Source organism: Salmo salar, chromosome 20 (genome assembly GCF_965601325.2).
Source record: "Salmo salar chromosome 20, fSalSal1, whole genome shotgun sequence".
Lineage (NCBI taxonomy): Eukaryota > Metazoa > Chordata > Actinopteri > Salmoniformes > Salmonidae > Salmo > Salmo salar.
In genome coordinates, this window is record NC_138310.1 from 8,228,398 (window position 1) to 8,253,864 (window position 25,467).

Sequence of the window (25,467 nt, forward strand, 5' to 3'; positions counted from 1 at the left end):
CTATGTAAAGAAAAAAGTATTTAATAACATTATTTCTTTCATTCAGATCTAGGATGTGTTGTTTAAGTGTTCCCTTTATTTTTTTGAGCAGTATATATATGCCCTATGATCAAATAACAAACCCTATCAAATACTCTTGTACACAGAGAGGACAGTGTGAGCATGCCTATAAGTAGTTGATTGGGGGAAGTTAGGAACCAATACACACAGGCAGTTAGGAAAGCAAAGGCTAGCTTTTTCAAACAGAAATTTGCATTCTGTAGCACAAACTCCAAAAAGTTCTGGGACACCGTAAAGTCCATGGAGTAAGAGCACCTCCTCCCAGCTGCCTACTGCAATGAGGCTAGGAAACACCTTCTATGCTATGCAATCTGGTTTCCGAGCTGGTCATGGGTGCACCTCAGCCACGCTCAAGGTCCTAAACGATATCATAACCGCCATCGATAAGAGACAATACTGTGCAGCTGTATTTATTGACCTGGCCAAGGCTTTCGACTCTGTCAATCACCACATTCTTATTGGCAGACTCAACAGCCTTGGTTTCTCAAATGACTGCCTCACCTGGTTCACCAACTACTTCTCAGACAGAGTTCAGTGTGTCAAATCGGAGGGCCTGTTGTCCGGACCTCTGGCAGACTCTATGGGGGTGCCACAGGGTTAAATTCTCGGGCCGACTCTTTTCTCTGTATACATCAATGACGTCGCTCTTGCTGCTGGTGATTCCCTGATCCATCTCTACGCAGACAACACGATTCTGTATACTTCTGGCCCTTCTTTGGACACTGTGTTAACTAACCTCCAGACAAGCTTCAATGCCATACAACTCTCCTTCCGTGGCCTCCAACTGCTCTTAAATGCAAGTAAAACTAAATGCATGCTCTTCAACCGATCGCTGCCCGCACCTGCCCACCCGTCCAGCATCACTATTCTGGACGGTTCTGACTTAGAATATGTGGACAACTACAAATACCTAGGTGGCTGGTTAAGACTGTAAACTCTCCTTCCAGACTCACATTAAGCATCTCCAATCCAAAATTATATCTAGAATCGGCTTCCTATTTCACAACAAAGCCTCCTTCACTCATGCTGCCAAACATACCCTGGTAAAACTGACTATCCTGCCGATCCTTGACTTCGGCGATGTCATTTACAAAATAGCCTCCAACACTCTACTCAGCAAATTGGACGCAGTCTATCACAGTGCCATCCATTTTGTCACCAAAGCCCCATATACTACCCACCTCGACCTGTATGCTCTCATTGGCTGGCCCTTGCTTCATATTCATCGCCAAACACACTGGCTCTTGGTCATCTATAAGTCTTTGCTAGGTAAAGCCCTGCCTTATCTCAGCTCACTGGTCACCATAGCAGCACCCACCAGTAACACGTGCTCCTGCAGGTATATTTCACTGGTCACCCCCAAAGCCAATTCCTCCTTTGGCCGCCTTTCATTCCAGTTCTCTGCTGCCAATGACTGGAACGAATTGCAAAAATCTCTGAAGCTGGAGACTCATATCTCCCTTACTAACTTTAAGCATCAGCTGTCAGAGCAGCTTACAGATCACTGCACCTGTACATAGCCCATCTGTAAATAGCCCATCCAGCTACCTCATCCCCATACTGTTATTTTTTACTTTTTTTGCTCCTTTGCATCCCAGTATCTCTACTTGCACATTCATCTTCTGCACATCTATCACTCCTGCGTTTAATTGCTAAATTGTAATTATTTTGCCACTATGGCCTGTTTATTGCCTTACTTCCCTTATCCTACCTCATTTGAACACACTGTATATAGACATTTCTATTGTGTTATTGACTGTATGTTTGTTTATTCCATGTGTAACTCTGTGTTGCTGTTTGTGTCGCACTGCTTTGCTTTATCTTGACCAGGTCGCAGTTGTAAATGAGAACTTGTTCTCAACTAGCCTACCTGGTTAAATAAAGGTGAAATAAATAATACAAAAATAAAATAAAAATAAGGGTGCTTGCATGGGGTGGCATGGCTATCTGATAGCGGGTTTAGGGCAAGATGTTGAGCCCCACAACGCCCAAACAGACGGGCAGAGACGGGCAGGCAGAGAACAGCTGAGCTGGCACTGTGCTATCAGCTGACTGCAGGCTGGCTGAGCACACACAGACAATGAGTCACTGACAATTTGAAAACGCACAGAGCCACACACACACGCATGCAACACACACAACCGCTCACGCATGCACACTCTGTCACTCAAAACATCCTGCTCAGTGAGTGGAGTGAGTGAGTGAGTGAGTGAGTGAGTATATATATATATATATATATATATATATATATATATATATATATATATATATATATATATATATTTGTGTGTCTATGTGTGTGGATTAAGTCCTGCTAGCTGGCTGGGTGAGGATCAGTGCTATGTCTGAAAGGTCTGGGTGAGAGGGATAGAGATGATCCCATCATGTCTGTCTGATAGAGGAGAGTCAATATACATGTACGTCTTCCTTGGCATATAAAAATACCCAGCACTGGAATGAGTAGGTGTCCAAACTTGTGACTGGTAATGTATGTATGTATGTATGTATGTATGTATGTATGTATGTATGTATGTATGTATGTATGTATGTATGTATGTATGTATGTATGTATGTATGTATGGATGCATGTATGTATGTATGTACAGTTGAAGTCGGAAGTTTACATACACTTAGGTTGGAGTCATTAAAACTCATTTTTCAACCACTCCACAAAATTCTTGTTAACAAACTATAGTTTTGGCAAGTCGGTTAGGACATCTATTTTGTGCATGACACAAGTAATTTTTCCAACAATTGTTTACAGACAGATTATTTCACTGTATCACAATTCCAGTGGGTCAGAAGTTTACATACACTAAGTTGACTGTGCCTTTAAACAGCTTGGAAAATTCCAGAAAATTATGTCATGGCTTTAGAAGCTTCTGATAGGCTAATTGACATCATTTGAGTCAATTGGAGGTTTACCTGTGGATGTATTTCAATGACTACTTTCTAACTCAGTGCCTCTTTGATTGACATCATGGGAAAATCAAAAGACATCAGATTTTTTTTTTTAGACCTCCACAAGTCTGGTTCATCCTTAGGAGCAAAGTAAACTTCTGACCCACTGGGAATGTGATGAAAGAAATAAAAGCTGAAATCATTTGCTCTACTATTATTCTGACAATTCACAATCTTAAAATAAAGTGGTGATCCTAATTGACCTAAGACAGGGAATTTTTACTAGGATTAAATGTCAGGAATTGTGAAAAAATTATTTTAAATGTATTTGGCTAAGGTGCATGTAAACTTCCGACTTCAACTGTATGACATTTAATTCTTGTTAAAATTCCCTGTCTTAGGTCAGTTAGGATCACCACATTATTTTAAGAATGTGACATGTCAGAATAATAGTAGAGAATTATTTATTTCAGCTTTTATTTCTTTCATCACATTCTCAGTGGGTCAGAAGTTTACATTCACTCAATTAGTGTTTGGTAGCATTCCCTTTAAATTGTTTAACTTGGGTCAAACGTTTCGGGTAGCCTTCCACAAGCTTCCCACAACACGTTTGGTGAATTTTGGCCTATTCCTCCTGACAGAGCTGGTGTAACTGAGTCAGGTTTGTAGGCCTTGCTCGCACATGCTTTTTCAGTTCTGCCCACAAACTTTCGCTAGGATTGAGGTCAGGGCTTTGTGATGACCACTCCAATACCTTGACCTTGTTGTCCTTAAGCCATTTTGCCACAACTTTGAAAATATGCTTGGGGTCATTGTCCATTTGGAAGACCCATTTGCGACCAAGCTTTACCTTCCTGACTGATGTCTTGAGATGTTGCTTCAATATATCCACATAATTTTCATGCCTCATGATGCCCTCTATTTTGTGAAGTGCACCAGTCCCTCCTGCAGCAAAGCACCCTCACAACATGATGCTGCCACCCCCGTGCTTCACGGTTGGGATGGTGTTCTTCGGCTTGCAAGCCTTCCCCTTTTTCCTCCAAGCATAACAATGGTCATTATGGCCAAACAGTTCTATTTTTGTTTCATCAGACCAGAGGACATTTCTCCAAAAAGTACAATCTTTGTCCCCATATGGAGTTGCAAACTGTAGTCGGGCTTTTTTATGGCGGTTTTGGAGCAGTGGCTTCTTCCTTGCTGAGCGGCCTTTCAGGTTATGTTGATATAGGACTCGTTTCACTGTGGATATAGATACTTTTGTACCTGTTTCCTCCAGCATCTTCACAAGGTCCTTTGCTGTGGTTCTGGGATTAATTTGCACTTTTCACACCAAAGTACGTGTCAAGGTTGTGCGCTACTGGTGGAGAAGTCAGGTGCAGGAGAGCAGAGAGTTGTGAACAGGCGTACACTTTATTTAGGAAGAGGCAATAAAACAGACAGACGCCACCTCGTCAAAACCTCCAGCCAAAGGTAAAAAGTGCAAGGCGCGAAACAGTCACAAAAATAAGCAAATGTTTAACAATGTAACATCCTTCATGAAATACCACGGAATACAGGGGGAAAACCAGCCTGGCGCGAAACACGTAACAAAAACAACTTCACACAAAGACATGGGGGGGAACAGACGAATAAATACATGCAGTGTGATTAGGGAACGTAAACCAGGTGTGCAGGGAACAAGACAAAACAAATGGAACAATGAAAAAAATGGAGCGGCGATGGCTAGAAAGCCGGTGACGTCGACCGCCGAATGCCGCCCGAACAAGGAGAGGAGCCGACTTCGGCGGAAGTCGAACAGTACGTTCATCTCTAGGAGACAGAACGCGTCTCCTTTCTGAGCGGGATAACGGCTGCATGGTCCATTGGTGTTTATACTTGCGTACTATTCTTTGTATAGATGAACGTGGTACCTTCAGGCGTTTGGAAATTGCTCCCAAGGATGAACCAGATGTCTACAAAAAATAAATCTGAGGTCTTGGCTGATTTCTTTTGATTTTCCCATGATGTCAAGCAAAGAGGCACTGAGTTTGAAGGTATGGCATCATTTTCTGGAATTTTCCAAGCTGTTTAAAGGCACAGTCAACACAGTAAACTTCTGACCCACTAGAATTGTGATACAGTGAATTCTAAATCAAATAATCTGTCTGTGAACAATTGTTGGAAAAATGCAAAGTGGATGTCCTAACTGACTTGCCAAAACTATAGTTTGTTAACAAGAAAGTTGTGGAGTGGTTGAAAAACGAGTTTTAAATGACTCCAACCTAAGTGTATGTACAAATCCGACTTCACTGTATATATATACTGCTCAAAAAAATAAAGGGAACACTTAAACAACACATCCTAGATCTGAATGAAAGAAATAATCTTATTAAATACTTTTCTCTTTACATAGTTGAATGTGCCGACAACAAAATCACACACAAATAATCAATGGAAATCCAATTTATCAACCCATGGAGGTCTGGATTTGGAGTCACACTCAAAATTAAAGTGGAAAACCACACTACAGGCTGATCCAACTTTGATGTAATGTCCTTAAAACAAGTCAAAATGAGGCTCAGTAGTGTGTGTGGCCTCCACGTGCCTGTATGACCTCCCTACAATACCTGGGCATGCTCCTGATGAGGTGGCGGATGGTCTCCTGAGGGATCTCCTCCCAGACCTGGACTAAAGCATCCGCCAACTCCTGGACAGTCTGTGGTGCAACGTGGTGTTGGTGGATGGAGCGAAACATGATGTCCCAGATGTGCTCAATTGGATTCAGGTCTGGGGAACGGGCGGGCCAGTCCATAGCATCAATGCCTTCCTCTTGCAGGAACTGCTGACACACTCCAGCCACATGAGGTCTAGCATTGTCTTGCATTAGGAGGAACCCAGGGCCAACCGCACCAGCATATGGTCTCACAAGAGGTCTGAGGATCTCATCTCGGTACCTAATGGCAGTCAGGCTACCTCTGGCGAGCACATGGAGGGCTGTGCGGCCCCCCAAAGAAATGCCACCCTACACCATGACTGACCCACCGCCAAACCGGTCATGCTGGAGGATGTTGCAGGCAGCAGAACGTTCTCCACGGCATCTCCAGACTCTGTCACGTCTGTCACGTGCTCAGTGTGAACCTGCTTAAATCTGTGAAGAGCACAGGACGCCAGTGGCGAATTTGCCAATCTTGGTGTTCTCTGGCAAATGCCAAACGTCCTGCACGGTGTTGGGCTGTAAGCACAACCCCCACCTGTGGACGTCGGGCCCTCATCCCACCCTCATGGAGTCTGTTTCTGACCGTTTGAGCAGACACATGCACATTTGTGGCCTGCTGGAGGTCATTTTGCAGGGCTCTGGCAGTGCTTCTCCTGCTCATCCTTGCACAAAGGCGGAGGTAGCGGTCCTGCTGCTGGGTTGTTGCCCTCCTACGGCCTCCTCCACGTCTCCTGATGGACTGGCTTGTCTCCTGGTAGCGCCTCCATGCTCTGGACACTACGCTGACAGACACAGCAAACCTTCTTGCCACAGCTCGCATTGATGTGCCATCCTGGATGAGCTGCACTACCTGAGCCACTTGTGTGGGTTGTCGACTCCGTCTCATGCTACCACTAGAGTGAAAGCACCGCCAGCATTCAAAAGTGACCAAAACATCAGCCAGGAAGCATAGGAACTGAGAAGTGGTCTGTGGTCACCACCTGCAGAACCACTCCTTTATTGGGGGTGTCTTGCTAATTGCCTATAATTTCCACCTGTTGTCTATTCCATTTGCACAACAGCATGTGAAATGTATTGTCAATCAGTGTTGCTGCTTCCTAAGTGGACAGTTTGATTTCACAGAAGTGTGATTGACTTGGAGTTACATTGTGTTGTTTAAGTGTTCCCTTTATTTTTTTGAGCAGTGTATATATATCAAGAAATAAAGTTATAAATGTTTTAATGAATATTGCTAGCAACAACAGAGTATACTCATTTTGAATTACCTACCTACAGTAGAAAATAGAATATCTCCTTTCTAATGATCTCAACTTTAGTTATCAACCCCTAGTATTGAGCAAATTACAGTCGTTGGAGCCAATTACACTCACTGGAGTGTTTGACATAGGCTTTGAAAAGCACCCACAAATAGGCGGCCAGTGCGGCAAGTGCTGGTAAGCTTTCTTGACTTGGGCATACATTTTTGCCTTCACATGGCTAACCTTTGTTTAACCAGCTAAACAGCTGCCCTTAGCGAAAATTTATTTATAGTTACCTTCCTAGTAGCCTTAACGCAAACCAGGCTTCCCTAATGCGACAACGACGTGATTTTGGAGGTATGGCAACGTGAGACTTTTGTAGCTATTAGGCTATGTCATACTTATGGTATGAGGTTGGCCAGCCTCCCCAAACCACAGCCCTAACCTTAACCATTTGGAATTAATGCCTAAACTGTTAACCTTTGAGTTGTTTCTGTTTTAACCCTGTAGCCACGCGTAAATAACTCTGTAACCAGGCAGAATTAATGCGTCACAAATAGAAGTTCATCCATAATATGTTGAATTTCGAAGGGAAACTATGAGTGCGCACAAATCAGCCACCATGACCACGTGTGACAGTGCGTGTGTTAGTGTGTCTGTGTGTGTGTGTGTGTCTGTGCGCTTCAGCCCAAAAGCCACATCTCAGTCTCCTGAGGTGAACGGTGGGGAATTTGGGTAGATTTTAGCCAAATTAAATATTGTCAATCCTTTACAATGACATGGCCTTAGACACTGGAGAGGGGGTGTTGCATTGTAGGGGGTTGCATTACAGCCAGGCAGGTTAAGTTATTAGGTCAGTTACCAAAATCTGTCTGGACAACAAGTACCCTGACCCGAAAGTAGCCACGGCCTCTCAGTGAGTGAGTGTGTGCATGTTCGTGTGATTCCTCACCTGCCATACGCGAAGCGTCTGTCTTTGTGATGGTCACCGAAGGTGTCCCATAGTCTCAGGGACACACTGACCTCATCCACAACATCCCGTGACCTCTCCAACACCTAGACGGAGAGGCACACACCACACCACGAGACAATTATTTTCAGGCTGTGCCGGTGTGTGTGTGTGTGTGTGTGTGTGTGTGTGTAGCGTGGGTCCATGCCCACCTCCTGGCACACACGGTACTGGTCAATGGCCCAGACAGTTGGCACGTGGGTGGCGAGCAGCTGGTACTGTGTGAGGGTGGCATTGCAGGCGCGGGCACAGATGAGCCTAGTCTTGCCCACCGCGTTGTCCCCTACCACAACACATTTAATGGTTTCCACATTGGGCCGCTCATAGTCTGTGTCTATATCCATGGAGAGGGCCCTGGGAGAGAGAGGGAGAGGGAGAAGGAGAGAGCAGGGGTTAGAAAGTAATTCTGGTCATAGAATATAGAACTACACACTGACACATCCATACCAAAGCGGAATGTTTAAAAAAGACTTACTAGTCACCAAAGTTCCAGAGCATGTCTTTGAGTGAAGTATTCAGGTACAAACGGAACAATACTGAACAGCTTTTGGCCAAGACAATGGGCAGGGTAGCTCCTAAATCAATCACCAACAGAAAAGCTTGGCCAAGGCTAGAAGCCCGAGTCCGTACTGACCAGTAATGAGCAGCTCCTGCCAAACTCCTCCAGAGTGAACACATGGTACGGGGGCAGAGAAATAAAAAACTGAGTGGCTATTTATGTCATAACAGAAGGAGAGAAAGAGGGAGAGAACAAGAGGCAACTATATAAACCAGAGCACAGCCCCAGTGGCAGATTTTATTTTTGGAGGAGTGAATGATGATCCCATCTGCTGAGGGGCACTCATGAAAGACACCCTCCCCCAGGTGATATTGATACAGCCGATATGGGCAGACCAAACCTGCAATCCTGTCCTACCACTCTGAACAAACCATGGTCCCATAAATAGGCCGTTTTAAAGATTCATAGGCTTATTATTTTTCCATTGACATAGATGCCGGCGGTGTAGCACTTCGTCCCTGCAGGGACACAGAGTAGACGCAAAAAAATGGCACCCATTCATCGGACACATGAGACGATGGACAGCGGCAATTCCGCTGAACCCCCACCCACCCACCCACCCCACACCTCCACTCATTCCCACCAACTCCTGCTCCTCTCATACATTGTATGTCGCAGTTGCTACAGATCGAGACTATATTGTTACAGGCCTAAACAAACAATGTCAGGGCTTGCTTAAAAGCTACAAAAAAAACAACATGTTCCCTTTGGAATATTCCACGTCCATTGAAGTCCTAGAGCTGCCAAAGCCACTGAGCAGCAGGTGTTCAGGTGCAGGGCCAAAACAAATTGTACTGTACAACCTACCTTAGTCTATGTGAGTAGGGGAGAGAGTGAGCCAAGCCTGAGAGATTCCGAGGGAACTGAGTGAGTAGTGGCTGACTACGCACGGCCTTATCTGTGCTCCATCCCTAGTTCTCTTTTCCTCTGTCTATCTAAGACACACAGTGAGGCACGTGGGTTTACGTGAGTCAGGTAGTATCGCAATAGAGGGAGTCGTAAAAGTTACTATAACTTATCCTTATGTAACAGTTCTTCACGTAATGGCCAAAGCAGCTGCAAGAGGAGTGGACCAACAACAGCTCTCTCTGAGAGTTGTACATGGAAAAATAGGAGGGAAAGAGGGAGATCGCAATATCAAATCAAATGTTATTTGTCACATGCGCCGAATGCAACAGGTGTAGACCTTACAGTGAAATGCTTACTTACAAGCCCTTACAAAATAAAAGTAACAAATAATTCAAGAGCAGCAGTAAAATAACAATAGCGAGGCTATATACAGGGGGGTGACGGTACAGAGTCAATGTGCGGGGGCACCGGTTAGTCGAGGTAATTGAGGTAATATGTACATGTAGGTAGAGTTAAAGTGACTATGCATAGATAATAAACAGAGAGTAGCAGCAGCGTAAAAGAGGAGGGGGGGGGACAACGCAAATAGTTTGGGTTTCCATATGTACTGTTAGCTGTTCAGGAGTCTTATGGCTTGGGGGTAGAAGCTGTTAACAAGCCTTTTGGACCTAGACTTGGCAATCCGGTACCGCTTGCCGTGCGGTAGCAGAGAGAACAGTCTATGACTAGGGTGGCTGGAGTCTTTGACAATTTTTAGGGCCTTCCTCTGACACCGCCTGGTAAAGAGGTCCTGGATGGCAGGAAGCTTGGCCCCAGTGATGTACTGGGCCGTACGCACTACCCTCTGTAGTGCTTTGCGGTCGGAGGCCGAGCAGTTGCCATACCAGGCAGTGATGCAACCAGACTTGACTTTTTTTTGTTGACTGTAAGATGATAGACTTTCCATTGTTGTATGTTTCCATTAAACTCTTAATGAAAAAAATGTCCAGTCCTTGTATGCGTGCATAGTATCAGAGAGGAAGAGGCGAAGCGAGAGCTTTTACTCTCTACAAAATCTGTCCAAAATAAGTCCAATGTTTTTTTATGGGCTTATTTTAGGCCTAAGCTTGTCGCCTGGGTGGAAACAAGCATCTCGTCATTAAATACATATCTCTGATAGTATTTTCTATTGGTCATGTCATTTTAATGTTTGGAAAAACATTTACCGTTTGTTGACCGGTTAATGAGGGTCAGTTAGTTGGCAGAGAAATTTAACGAAATTTGCATCCCTATTTTCTCCCCCCAAGTATGCCAATGAAGGTGTTGTGTGCTGGAGGTTGAGTTGGGGGGTGGAAGAGAACATACTGTATGTGTAGGACAGAGTGTGCAAGTGAATTTGCGTGAGGCATTCACGAATGTCAGTGTGTCACAGCTCTCTCACCACTGGCCCATGCAAGAGTAGGAAATGTTTGTATTTGAGGAGGTTCTACGTGTAAGATAGACAAAGACGCAATGTTGTGTGCGCGCATATGTGTGTGTGTTACTGCTACACAATTATTTAAATTCATATCGAAATCACAATATTGACATTAAGGGTTGTGGTGGTCATGAAATTATGTCAGACGGTAAATGGCATGCAAATGACTGCCGGTCTCTGGGTAATAGACTAGTTAATTAACATAAACAGGTTCAGCACACCTTCGGAACATCTACATTTTAAAAACACAAATCCATTTAATGTAGCCATCACAATAAAATCCATTATTTATTTAGTTGTGAAAGGCCTATAAACCTGGGAATCTCTTAGAAATCAAAACATAAGGGCTGCATGATGCAACTCTTTATTGATAATTTCCAGTCCTTTCAATCACATTCATCTCTGTATTCCACCTGTCTGCCTCCCTTTCTATCTGTCAGGCCTGAAGCGGTTGGCAGCGAACTTGCAACATTGTATCTACTAGCCTATTCAAGGCCCTCAGAGATTCCTGCACAAGGGAGCTCGGGAAGAAAATGTGTTTTTTTAAGATGTTTCCACTAGATATATGGGCTCATCATATCATGGAATTTTGCTCTTTCACACGGCTTAGTGATTATCGAGGGCGGGAGCGTTGTAAAGATTTTTCTAACTACTGGAGAACTATCATTTGCAATGGATGTTAAAAAACAGACTTCGTTGACTTGTGTGAGGCGAAGAAAACATTTGTGGTGTACATAGTAAGTTAAGACAATTCCTCCATACAGTGCCTTCGGAACGTATTCAGACCACTTGACTTTTTCCACATTGTTACGTTACAGCCTTATTCTAAAATTGATTAAATATTTTTTGCCCCTCATCAATCTACACACAATACCCCATAATGACAAAGAAAAAAACTGGCTTTTAGAAATTCTATTTATACAAAATAAAAACTGAAATATCACATTTACATAAGTATTCAGACTCTTTACTCAGTACTTTGTTGAAGCACCTTTAACAGCGATTACAGCATCGAATCTTCTTGGGTATGACGCTACAAGCTTGGCACACCATTATTTGGGGAGTTTCTCCAATTCTTCTCGGCAGATCCTCTCAAACTCTGTCAGATTGGATGGGGAGCGTTGCTGCACAAATATTTTAAGGTCTCTCCAGAGATGTTCGATCGGGTTCAAGTCTGGTCTCTGGCTGGGCCCGAAGCCTCTCCTGCGTTGTCTTGGCTGTGTGCTTAGGGTCTTTGTCCTGTTGGAAAGTGAACCTTTGCCCCAGTCTGAGGTCCTGAGCACTCTGGAGCAGGTTTTCATCAAGGATCTCTCTGTACTTTGCTCCATTCATCTTTGCCTCTATCCTGACTAGTCTCCCAGTCCCAGCTACTGAAAAACATCCCCACAGCATAATGCTGCCACCACCATGATTCACCGTAGAGATGGTGCCAGGTTTCCTCCAGACATGACGCTTGGCATTAAGTCCAAAGTGTTCAATCTTGGTTTCATCAGACAATCTTGTATCTCATGGTCTGAGAGTCTTTAGGTGCCTTTTGGCAAACTCCAAGCGGGCTGTCATGTGCCTTTTTCTGAGGAGTGGCTTCTGTCTGGCCACTCTCCCATAAAGGCTTGATTCGTGGAGTGCTGCATAGATGGCTGTCCTTCTGGAATGTTCTCCCATCTCGACAGAGGAACTCTAGAGCTCTGTCAGTGATCATCGGGTTCTTGGTCACCTCCCTGACCAAGGCCCTTCTCCCCAAATTGCTCAGTTTGGCCGGGCAGCAAGGTCTAGGAAGAGTCTTGGTGGTTACAAACATCTTCCATTTCAGAATGAGGGAGGCCACTGTGTTCTTGGGGACCTTCAACGCTGCAAAAATGCTACCTTTCCCCAGATCTGTGCCTCGACACAATCCTGTCTCGGAGCTCTACGGACAATTTTGTCGACCTCATGGCTTGATTTTTGCTCTGACATGCACTGTCAACTGTGGGACCTTATATAAGACAGGTTTGTGCCTTTCCAAATCATGTCCAATCAATTGAATTTACCACAGGTGGACTCCAATCAAGTTGTAGAAACATCTCAAGGATGATCAATGGAAACAAGATGCACCTGAGCTCAATTTCGAGTCAGCAAAGGTGCTGAATAATACTGTTTTTTATATACATTTGCAAACATTCCTAGAAAACTGTTTTCGCTTTTTCATTATGGAGTATTGTGTGTCGATTGCTGAGGATTTAAAAAAAATATTGAACCCATTTTAAATTAAGGCTGTAAGGTACAAAAATGAGGAAAAAGTGAAGGGGTATGAATACTTTCCGAAGGCACTGTATGCATGCATTCTGGAGAGAGACGCACCATATCTTCGCCCCTCTCCCCTCCCCTTCTTGATGCAACATTTTATACTCAAGACACATTATTTTCGCACATATTTTTGATGCTTTTCACTCACAGCCGCGACTCAGATACACCTATTGCCACGCGCACTACTCAAATCGCTAGCTTCCCAAACACACTTGTGATTTGAAACAATCCACAGCAAAACATTTTTAAGTAAACTAATGGTTCTCTGTGCCTGTCATGGTCCCTGGTGAAGAATTTTGAATGATTTTGTTCAGACAGAAGTAATTATATAATTACTTTAGGGAAATCCCGCATCCTAACAGTTAACTGTGCAACCACCAACTTCCCTTTACAATTCACAAGAGGCTGAAACCAGAGATCTGTATATAATTACGAGATGCTCATGTCTCCGCCCTAACAATCGGAGTGTTTGTCCCAAAGGCGGGAAGGTAGGGGACAAGCTTAGGTCTGCATATTATTCCCTTATGTAAGACAGCGCCGACAGCACGGCAGCGCCGCCCGCAACTTTGAAGTCTTATGTTTTTTTGTGTATTATTTCTTACATTATTAACCCAGAATGTTTTTTGCATTATGTTATTACATACAGCCGGAAATAAGTTTTGGATATCAGAGCGGCGCTAACGCATTTGCATTACGAACAGGAATACGACTTTCCCGAATTGGATCCTTTGTTCATACCCCCCAGGGCATTTGAACTTATTCCAGAGGCTGCTCCGAATCACCGCCGGCGGAGAAGAGGTATTCGAAGTGGACTACTAGTCGGACTCAGGAGGCGGGCACACCATCCAACGGTTCCTGAGTATATTACTAGCTAATGTTCAGTCTCTGGACAATAAAGTAGATGAGCTCAGGGCGAGGGACAGGGACTGTAACATATTGGGTTCTCAGTTCATCGTGCAGACAGGAATAAAGAACTCTTCGGGAAGAAGAAAGGCGGGGGTGTATGCTTCATGATTAATATCTCATGGCATAATTGTGGCAACATACAGAAACTCAAGTCCTTTTGTTCACCCGACCTAGAATACCCCACAATTAAATGGCAACCGTATTACCTCCCAAGATAATTCTCTCCGGTTATAGTCACAGCAGTGTATATTCCCCCTCAAGTCAATACCACGACGACCCTCAAGGAACTACACTGGACTTTATGCAAACCACATATTCTGCATATTGCATATTGTAGCTGTGGATTTTAACAAAGCAAATTTGAGGAAAACGCTTGCGAAGTTCGATCAACACATTGACAGTGTGTCACGTGCGTCGTAGTGAACAGACCAAGGCGCAGCGTGTTGAGTGCTCATCTTTTATTTTTTTTATGAAAAAAGCACTTCACAAAGAAAAACAAACGACAGCCAAACAGTTCTGTCAGGTATCCAAACATACTAAACAGAAAACAACCACCCACAAAACCAAAAGGAAAACAGGCTGCCTAAGTATGGCTTCCAATCAGAGACAACGAAAGACACCAAATGAAAACTAGAACAAATTCCCCTTGAACCAAAAAATCCCAACACACACAAAACAACCCCCCTGCCACGCCTTGACCATTCTACTATGGCAAATGACCCTTTTCACTGGTCAGGACGTGAAAGTACCCCCCCCCCTCCCCGCAGGTGCAGACCCCGACTGCACCCCGAACAAAAACAACCCCAAACCTACAGGGAGGGAAGGGAGGGTGGCCACCGTCTACGACGGTTCCTGTGCTACACCCCAAGCCCTTCCGCCAATCCTCCAGCTACGGAGGTGGCTCTGGGCGTAGCCCCCATTCTGCGCTGCCGACCACCGCCGGAGGCTCTGGGCTGCAGACCGTCGTTGAAGTCTCCGGGCTGCAGACCATCGCTGAAGACCCTGGGCTGAGAGGCGTCGCTGGAGGCCCCGGGCTGAGGGGCGTCGCTGGAGGCCCCGGGCTGAGGGGCGTCGCTGGAGGCCCCGGGCTGAGGGGCGTCGCTGGAGGCCCCGGGCTGAGGGGCGTAGCCGGAGGCTCCGGGCTGAGGGGCGTAGCCGGAGGCTCTGGCCTGAGGGGCGTCGCCGTAGGTTCCGTGCCTTGGATCATCACTGGAGGCTTTGTGCCATGGATCATCACTGGAGGCTTCTTGCCATGGATCATCCCTACAGGCTTTGTGCCATGGATCATCCCTGGAGGCTTCCTACGGGGGGCTGGAACTGGTCTCACCAGACTGGGGAGGTGCACAGGAGACTGGGTGCGCAGAGCAGGCACAAGGCACACTGGGCCGTGGAGGCGCACCGGAGGTCTGGAGCTCAGTGCTGGCACACCCCGTCCTGGCTGGATTGTCACTGTAGCCCAGCACGGGCGGAGCGCTGGCACAGGGCGAACTGGGCTGTGCTGGGGAATGAGGGCTGTCGTGCGTAGAGCAGGCGCAGGATAAACTGGGCCGAGGAGACGCACTGGAGACCAGATGCGTTGAGCCGGCGCACTTCTTCCTGGCTGCCGGCCAACTCTCGCATGGCAACGCTGCGGAGCCCATACCGACCGCACCGGACTGTGCGTGCGGATGGGCGAGATAGTGCGCATCACACCGTAATGCATTTCTCGCCCCTCTGCACGCCCGCTCCGCAGTGCCCTTTCCGCCAGTACCATTTCCCGGAATCTTGCGTCGAACTCAGCGCTTGACACCTGCCTCTGATTGGAAACCATACTCGACCAAACATGGAAAACAAAGCATAGAAAATGAAAACTAGAACAAATTCCCCTTGAACCAAAAAACAACCCCCCTGAACAACCCCGCTGCCACGCCCTGACCATTCTACTATGGCAAATGACCCTTTTCACTGGTCAGGACGTGACACTGTGGTACTCGTTAAGTGAAAACACTAGATCACTGCTACTTGCCTTTTCGAGATACCTACAAGGCCCTCCACCGCCCTCCCTTCGGCAAATCAGATTACAATGTAGAAAGTGGAAAATAGTAAAAATAAAGAAATCCTTTAATGAGTAGGTGTGTCCAAACTTTTCACTGGTACTGTATGTGGCAGGGTCTACAGACAATCACAGATTACAAAGGGAAAACCAGCCACGTCACGGACACCGACGTCTTGCTCCCAGATAAGCTAAACACTTTCTTCACCTGCTTTGAGGATAACACCATGCCACTGACACGGCCCGCTCCCAAGGACTGTGGGCTCTCGTTCTCCATGGCCGACGTGAGTAAGACATTTAACCTGTTTGGGATAGGGGGCAGTATTTTCACGGCCGGATAAAAAACGTACCCGATTTAATCTGGTTACTACTCCTGCCCAGAAACTAGAATATGCATATAATAGATTTGGATAGAAAACACTCTAAAGTTTCTAAAACTGTTTGAATGGTGTCTGTGAGTATAACAGAACTCATATGGCAGGCCAAAACCTGAGAAGATTCTATACAGGAAGTGCCCTGTCTGACAATTTGTTCTCCTTCTAGGGCATCTCTATCAAAAATACAGCATCTCTGCTGTAATGTGACATTTTCTAAGGCTTCCACTGGCTCTAGGAAGGCGCCAGAAAGTGGAATGAGAGCTCTCCAGTCTCTGGGCGAAAAACAGCAGGGGTTTTTGTGAGTGGTCCTGCTGAGAACAATGACACTGAGGCGCGCCTGCACGAGAAGACTCAATTTTTTTCTTTCAGTGTTTGAATGAACACGTCGCCCGGTTACGAGAAAAATAGCATAAAAATGTATTTTAAACAGCGTTTGACATGCTTCGAAGTACGATAATGGAATATTTACAAATTTTGTCACGAAATGCGCCGGTGCGTCACCCTTCGGATAGTGACTTGAACGCACGAACAAAACGGAGCTATTTGGATATAACTATGGATTATTTCGAACCAAAACAACATTTGTTGTTGAAGTAGAAGTCCTGGGAGTGCATTCTGACGAAGAACAGCAAAGGTAATCCAATTTTTCTTATAGTAAATCTGAGTTTGGTGAGGGCCAAACTTGGTGGGTGTCAAATTAGCTAGCCGTGATGGCCGGGCTATGTACTCAGAATATTGTAAAATGTGCTTTCACCGGAAAGCTATTTTAAAATCTGACACCGCGATTGCATAATGGAGTTCTGTATCTATAATTCTTAACATAATTGTTATGTATTTTGTGAACGTTTATCATGAGTAATTTAGTAAATTCACCGGAAGTTTTCAGTAGGTATGCTAGTTCTGAACGTCACATGCGAATGTAAAAAGCTGGTTTTTGATATAAATATGAACTTGATTGAACAAAACATGCATGTATTGTATAACATAATGTCCTAGGAGTGTCATCTGATGAAGATCATCAAAGGTTAGTGCTGCATTTAGCTGTGGTTTGGGTTTTTGTGACATATATGCTTGCTTTGAAAATGGCTGTGTGATGATTTTTTGGCTGGGTATTCTCCTGACATAATCTAAAGTTTTGCTTTCGCTGTAAAGCCTTTTTGAAATCGGACAATGTGGTTAGATTAACGAGAGTCTTGTCTTTAAAACGGTGTAAAATAGCTGATTGTTTGAGAAAACTGAATTGTGGTATTTTAGTTGGTTTTGTATTTCGCACGTGCGATGCCATTGGCTGTTGGCTAGGGGTTCCGCAGGCGGAACGGGGTTCTGCTAGCGGAACGTCTGTCCTCAACAGGTTAAAGCTTGGTCGCAAATGGGTCTTCCAAATGGACAATGACCGCATACTTCCAAGGTTGTGGCAAAATGGCTTAAGGACAACAAAGTCAAGGTATTGGAGTGGCCATCACAAAGCCCTGACCTCAATCCCATAGAAAATTTGTGGGCAGAACTGAAAAGGTGTGTGCAAGCAAGGAGGCCTACAAACCTGACTCAGTTACTATACCAGCTCTGTCAGGAAGAATGGGACAAAATTCACCAAAAATGAACCTTATGGTGAGAAGCTTGTGGAAGGCTCCCTGAAACATTTGACCCAAGTTAAACAATTTAAAGGCAATGCTACCAAATACTAATTGAGTGTATGTAAACTTCTGACCCACTGGGAATGTGATTAAAGAAATAAAAGCTGAAATAAATATTTTCTCTCTACTATTATTCTGACATTTCACATTCTTAAAATAAAGTGGTGATTCTAACTGACCTAAGACAGGGAATTCTTTTAGGATTAAATGTCAGGAATAGTGAAAAACTGAGTTTAAATGTATTTGGTTAAGGTGTATGTAAACTTCTGACTTCAACTGTAGCTAGCTAGCTATATGTCTTAAGCTGAAGTGTACTGTTGGCTAGCTAGCTAACTTTAGCTGGCTGGCTCCCTAGCAGAGGTTATTATTAGTTTCCCAGAGCTGTTTGCTTTTCTAGTTAAAGCCTAATGTTAGGCAGTGTTGGCACTTTGTTCATTGTTGTTTAACTAGCTAACGTTAGCTGGCTGGCTCGTTAGCTAACGTTACGTGACGTGTGTACAACACCTGTTGAATATGGCCGGTGTCAGTAAATGTCTGCAAAAAAGCATAATGAAATTGTTGCCAGCGGAGCTGGTTAGGCTGTTTTCATGTTATTTAGAGGTAAACAAATAATTTGCCAGAGCGTCAAGTGTGCGCTCCGAGAGCGAAACGAGATGGGTGGGGCTAAAGCTTAAGAGGGTGTGAACGATGCTGAATGGGTTTAGACAAAGAAGAGCTCTTCACTGGATACCAAAACATTCAAAGGCTATTTTCTCAAAAGTGAGTTTTTCAAGTTGATCAACTTTCAAAGCAGAATTACTTTCCCATTGTTCTTCAAATGCAGTGTATGATATACCATTTTGTAGCTCTGAGTCTACTTTTATCCAATGTAAAAAAAACACCATTTCACATTTTGCTACATAAGACCGAAGTCAGGTGGTGAGTCACAATTGTAAAGTGCTTCACCATAATGCTGCTAAAAAAATAGTGCAGTTCCCACATATTTAGGAGTTGATACCATCACCAGATTCACAGGGAATACATTAAAGGTTGAAGAAGCAATACTCCAAGCGGCAGCTCCACATTGTCAGACAAAGAGAACTGATACTGTATACTGGTTGTTGGGGTGAGATTGGCGTGGGGTATCTGTGGATAGCTATTGATCATTTTATTGGATTCCTCAAGTCTTACTAATTGTTAAGAAGAATTATGGTCCTAATCGGATGTTAGGTACAATATTTATTTTATATGAATACTGTACATTAAAAATTGCCAATTTGGGTGCAAACAATTAGCTTAATTTCTCAGAGATCAAATGTTATATTAAATAATGTCACAGGAATGCTAATCTTATCTTTTTCTAGCTACAGAAACAATTTCAGAGCAATCTGCAGTGGTGGTTGACAAGGCTTGCTGAAATTACATGGAATGACCCATTTCTCTTTCCACCATACTCCCCTCTGTTTCTCTCTTTCTGTGTGTCTCTCTCTCTCTGTTAGGGCCATGCGATGAGCAGCAGGCAGACGCGTCTCTCTCCACTCCCTCATCTCTCTCCCTTTGAGTTATGTAACCGTTCCAGTGGTAGCAGCCGTTCGACCCCAGCGCTCCATAAACCCGATCTCTCATCCTGCTCTTCCTCCCCCACCTCCTCCTCTTCCTCAGGGCTAGAGTTCACCCTAACACCATGACACAGCTGGCAGCCTGTAAAACCCCTCTGAGGATGACCTCCCGCCACACACACACACACACACACACACACACACACACACACACACACACACACACACACACACACACACACACACACACACACACACACACACACACACACACACACACACACACACACACACACACACACACAAAACAATCCCAAGTATGGAAAGACAGATGTGTTATTATAAATGTATGACATTTGCATAAACTTGGGACATTTTAAACTGAGTCGCCAAGTGTCTCCTCCCTTCATGGAAAATTACTAATGGCTGGTAGGTAGGACGGTCACACGTTCGCAAAATGTGAACCATAGGCTTTGCATTGATGCAGTTCTGCATACCGAAGAGCAGTGCCGTGTCTGTGGATCTGTGCATCTCTGTGTGTGTGTGTCTGAGAGAACACAGACAGAGGGATCTGTGGAGACAGCGGCTGCCACAGGCGAGGGGGGCCACAGACTGGTTATATAAGGCGGTAGTCTGGTCTAGTCTGCTGCCTTTGCCTGGCTGTATACAGGTCCAGGGGAGAGGAAGGGCACCCAGCTAAATCATCCTGTACTAGTAAACTGTCCTGGATTTTTGGCGCCACACACACACACACACACACACACACACACACACACACACACACACACACACACACACACACACACACACACACACACACACACACACACACACACACACACACACACACACACACACACACACACACACACACACACACTTCAATATGCATGCAGTGCTTCATAAGCGCCAGGTACACGTCACGTGACCAAAACATCACCTGGGACTACCACTAACTGCTTAGACAAATGTAAACACCAAATGCACTTAAAAACACACAAACTGTAACTGTCATTGTCATCTCAAAAGAAGCGACTTATCATTAGAAGAACCTCCCTCGCAACACTCACACTGTTGTCCGCTTTTAAGGTGAAGGCATTGCACTCACAAATGTACCAGGAAACCAACTGTCCACATGAACACAGTGTTACCTTGGACTGCAGGATATTTGTCACTCTTGTGTCACTCCACTCAGCTCAGGCCTTCAGCTTGGGTGCCTCTGCTCTGTCAGGGTTGGCATACTCAGCCTCTGGCATTGGGCACGACTCTGCCTGTCTGCCACAGTCACCCTCACTAGCCTCTCTTTCCCTCACTGTCTGTCACTGCGGTAGCCAGTCAAACCATACACTGCTGGCTGCCTCTTCCATGTGGGTCAATGCAGCATGTTATCTCCTAACTGTTGACACAGACAGAACAGGCCCTGGTCACTATAGTGGCTTGCTTTGTCCTGTATCCTCTAGAATTAATACATATGATAAGGTATAGAATATAGAATATAAACTAAAGGTAGGCATTCAATGACAGCAGCAGCAGACCATTTATTTTTAGCACAATGTTAAATTCTACTTCCTGAGCACAGGGCCTAAGAAGATGGAATGCTATGTGTTTATAACATCATATTTGGGGAGTACACTACCTCTCATGTCCTCCCTAAGAAAATGTCACCTTTCCGCACATCACATTGGGTTTGGCCAACATATAACCAAAACACGATTCTAACATGGGATTTGGAGTACTGACTGACAGTCTCCTTAGCTGTGACACTGGTACAGCCACATAGTGTAATCTAACCCTCTTAATGACCTGGATCACTATTAGGGGCAGATTGTGTGTCATGTTGATCATAAATCAACAATCAATTTGAACTGGTATTTAGATTTTCTATGAAATAGTGCATGTTAAAACATTGAGGGAAACAAGAAACTGCTGCAGACCATAAGATCAATGGAGGGTGTTTTGACTGATTGTCTGTGCAGCCATTCATAACCAAGCATCTGGCTCATTTGTATTTTTCTACTGTATGAGACCCAATCTTGTAGGAAACTGATAGGCTACTTCATTGCATTTCCAGTGCTGACAAGAATTATCCCCAAAATATACAAGAAACTATACGAAATCCAACGTCAATCGAGTTAGAATTGATAGACCAAAGCATGTTAATGTAGCGGGTAAGTGGGATACAACCCAAAATAGATGCATTGATACTCTTGCGTAACGGACCCAGCCTATTGCTGCACCACAACGAAATGAAAGCAGCTTTCAGGCACCAGGACACCTGTGCACAAAAAACACTACCGTCATTATTGTTGTTACATTGGAGCCTACAAGTCTCCCGGAGCGAAGAGTCTAATTGTAGCCTATTGTTGACAGTTCCAATTTTTCGGAAGCAGTGAGATTATTTCATAATCTCCTAAAGCAAACCGAAACACAAAGTGAACACGTGACCATATGCATGCAAAACTGTTGTACTAACGTTTCCCCCCTACCTTCCGACTGTTCCGGTATTGACCCACATGCCACTCCGCGCGTAGTTGGACCGAGCACGGGAGAGGAGTGGAGGGAGGAAGAGTTAGTTGGCAACTAACTCAAGAGCCTTGAGAGAACTAACGTTAGTGTGAATGTTGCCCAAAAACTCAGCGCTGTCACAAAGATAGCATCTTCCTTCTTCTCGCTGTTCTCTTACAATGAATGCAGGCTGCTCACTAACTGATTTGCATCCAGCTAAAGCACTAACTCTGAGCTTTTACCTAAAACTGCTGATATTTGGTGAAATATTAACCATTGCTAGTTCTAACTGTGCCACCTATGAGGCAGCCGTCTGTGTTATTGTTTCTCCAGCTGATTTCTCCTAAAGCACACCCCCATGGGTCTGCGTCATGAGATCGGGATGGATGGGAGCCAATGGTAAGCCGCTGTGCTCTTCCTGTTACCGCCCCGAAGCAGTTTCCTCGTCCCGTTAACGAGAAACACTCCACTTCTGTCTTTCTGCTTTATGAACAGCAATGCCACACCTGTGTCTTTTCACGCACACTGTAGATGTAAACAGTCAGGTTGAACATCTATCATTTTGAAATATTTGACACAGTCTATTACACAGTTCTTGATGTCGCGTTACTTTATCTAATATTGCCAGCTAACCAAATTACTATAGGGTACTTCACTCACCAAAAACAACAGAAAAACATTTCAAATTCAGCTAAATGTTTGCCAAACATCACTGTGAGGCTAGTTATGTAAGTTCAATGGCATGGCAACTACATACCAAACACAGTGACACCAACAGTCATGTGCTCAGCCGCCGCTGTAAATATAGGAGCACATACTATAGATAGCACTGTAGATGAGAAAGGTAAGCCTCCCCACCTGTATAATCAATTAGCCATTCTTTGCCATGGACAGAACGTCTGGGAATTCAATGCCTGGAATGTTAAGCTTTGCCACATGGGAATAAATGCCCAAAATAAAAAAGAATCTAACGGAATGCATTACTTTGTATTTTCATTATAAGGGCATAGATTTAACACTTAACTACCCATACATTGTGACCAGACAATGTGTCCTGTAGGATGTTAATTTTGGCATCAACAGGTCATAAGGTCATTACTATGGTTACGATAATAAAAGTGACCCTTAGCCTTTGGCCTATTCATGATAGTGCTGAATTTGGCCCAATATTGACAATGTGCTCATCCGATTCATAGTAAATCAAGGAAGAACAGGTTGCCATTATATCTGAGTGGTCTCGAACCTACATGTCCAATGTTTGATCAAACACTATAACCTTGTCCAACATTCAAATTAAAACACCTGTGGTCATACACACTTATGTAGACATAGTCCAAAATGTAGGTGCTTGACTAATGATACATACAAGAACAGAAAGGCCCTCACACTGTATGCTACTAATAACCTTCTTTAATGAAATCAAACAGGACCTGAGGAAGATGACCTTTGACCTCTTGAGGAAAATGTTGTCATTAAAGGTGGGAATTAGGACCAACATTTAAATGAACTACCTAAAAAGCCTTCTCTACTGCAGTGTTTCCCAACGCAGGTCCTCAAGTACCCCGCCGGCATTACACAGTTTCGTTGTAGCCCTTGACAAACACACCTCATTCAACTCATTGAGGGCTTGATGGTTAGTTGACAAGTTGAATCAGGTCTGCTTGTCCAGGGTTACAATACAAATGTGTGCTGTTGGGGGTACTCGAGGACTAGGGTTGGGAGACACTGCTCTAGTATGTATAAGGAAAAGAAGGCTGACATCTCCTGGTGGATCTAGGTACTGCATGTTCCAAAAGAAATGCTTGAAGAGTGTAGCCTGTTATTGCTAGGGAACAGCTTAGTTTACGCCCCCTGTTCCCACAGTCTTGTCAATGCATTCACTCAGCCCTGTCCGTCAGCCCACACACACACACACACACACACACACACACACACACACACACACACACACACACACACACACACACACACACACACACACACACACACACACACACACACACAAAGCCCTCACCATACAGGAGTGGGAGCAGTAGAGGAGCTGGGGTAAAATCACAGAGGAAGCCATGGCAAGCCAGTAAAAATAAAAACCATATTACAACCTATGTTGTGATAATTGCGTTGTTTGCTCTATAACCCATTTGTTCATACGCCACCGTGATATACAATAACAGTCACACAGTGGCAGAATAAATGAAACATTATGCTTTGGGGGTGTTTTTCTGCTAAGGGGTCAGGACAACTTCACCGCATCAAAGGGGCGATTGACGGGGCCATGTACCGTCAAATCTTGGGTGAGAACCTCCCTCCCTCAGCCAGGGCATTGAAAATGGGTCGTGGATGGGTATTCCAGCATGACAATGACCCAAAACACACGGCCAAGGCAACAAAGGAGTGGCTCAAAAAGAAGCACATTAAGGTCCTGGAGTGGCCTAGCCAGTCTCCAGACCTTAATCCCATAGAAAATCTGTGGAGGGAGCTGAAGGTTCGAGTTGCCAAACGTCAGCCTCGAAACCTTAATGACTTGGAGAAGATCTGCAAAAAGGAGTGGGACAAAATCCCTCCTGAGATGTGTGCAAACCTGGTGGCCAACTACAAGAAACGTCTGACCTCTGTGATTACCAAAAAGGGTTTTGCCACCAAGTACTAAGTCATGTTTTGCAGAGGGGTCAAATACTTATTTCCCTCATTAAAATGCAAATCAATTTATAACATTTTTGACATGCGTTTTTCTGGATTTTTTGGTGTTATTCTGTATCTCACTGTTCAAATAAACCTACCATTAAAATTATAGACTGATCATTTCTTTGTCAGTGGGCAAACGTACAAAATCAGCAGGGGATCAAATACTTTTTTCCCTCACTGTATGACCTGCAGCATGGTCAAGCAAGTTAATGTTTTTGACAGTTTTACTAAACAACTACTGATTTAGAACCCCCAACTCAGCACTAATGACAACCGGAGCACTGTCTGGCAAAACGGTCTATGGCTCTGTCATACAATACGCGTTCAGTTTTTATTGTCATGGTCTACCGAGCTAAAATGCTTGCCAGCCTAACTTCCTCACATGGGCATCAATGAAGCAGCTAAGTTAGCTAACTAGTTAACTTGTGCCTACTAGGCTACATCTAGGCTACATATTGAACTTCAATCGTCTCAGGCCAGCGGCCTAACATATTAAATGATCTGAATCGGAAGAGACAGAGGGGCACTGTTTCCCTCGCTCGGATGATTTCTCCGGTGAGATTCAGCCATTTGCTAATTGACTGAAAATTATGAAAACACAGAGATACATTTAATTTTTTGGTCAAATATTTGGAGAAGCCTGGCTTCCCTTGACATCGATGAATACATGCCACTGACTGGGAGTGCCTATAGCAGTGCCCACAGCAGCCAGTCCTGAGAAAGTGATGCCCCCTGGCCCC

At 44.5% G+C, this 25,467-nt stretch overlaps 1 protein-coding gene across 2 annotated transcripts in view; it reads right to left on the reverse strand.

Moving 5' to 3' along the window:
* Nucleotides 1–25,467, reverse strand: part of LOC106580155 (rho-related BTB domain-containing protein 2) — a 94,165-nt gene that overhangs the window by 41,150 nt on the left and 27,548 nt on the right. Inside the window, exons 1-3 of one of the 2 annotated variants that reach the window (XM_014160895.3) lie at nucleotides 22,024–22,491; nucleotides 8,056–8,257; nucleotides 7,847–7,950 (exon numbers count right to left, since the gene is read on the reverse strand). In XM_014160895.3, the coding sequence (XP_014016370.2) occupies nucleotides 7,847–7,950; nucleotides 8,056–8,257; nucleotides 22,024–22,052 (335 nt within the window). In that variant the 5' untranslated portion in view covers nucleotides 22,053–22,491. Of the gene's footprint in view, nucleotides 1–7,846; nucleotides 7,951–8,055; nucleotides 8,258–22,023; nucleotides 22,492–25,467 lie in introns of those variants that run through there. The other variant, XM_014160896.3, reaches the window with a different exon arrangement.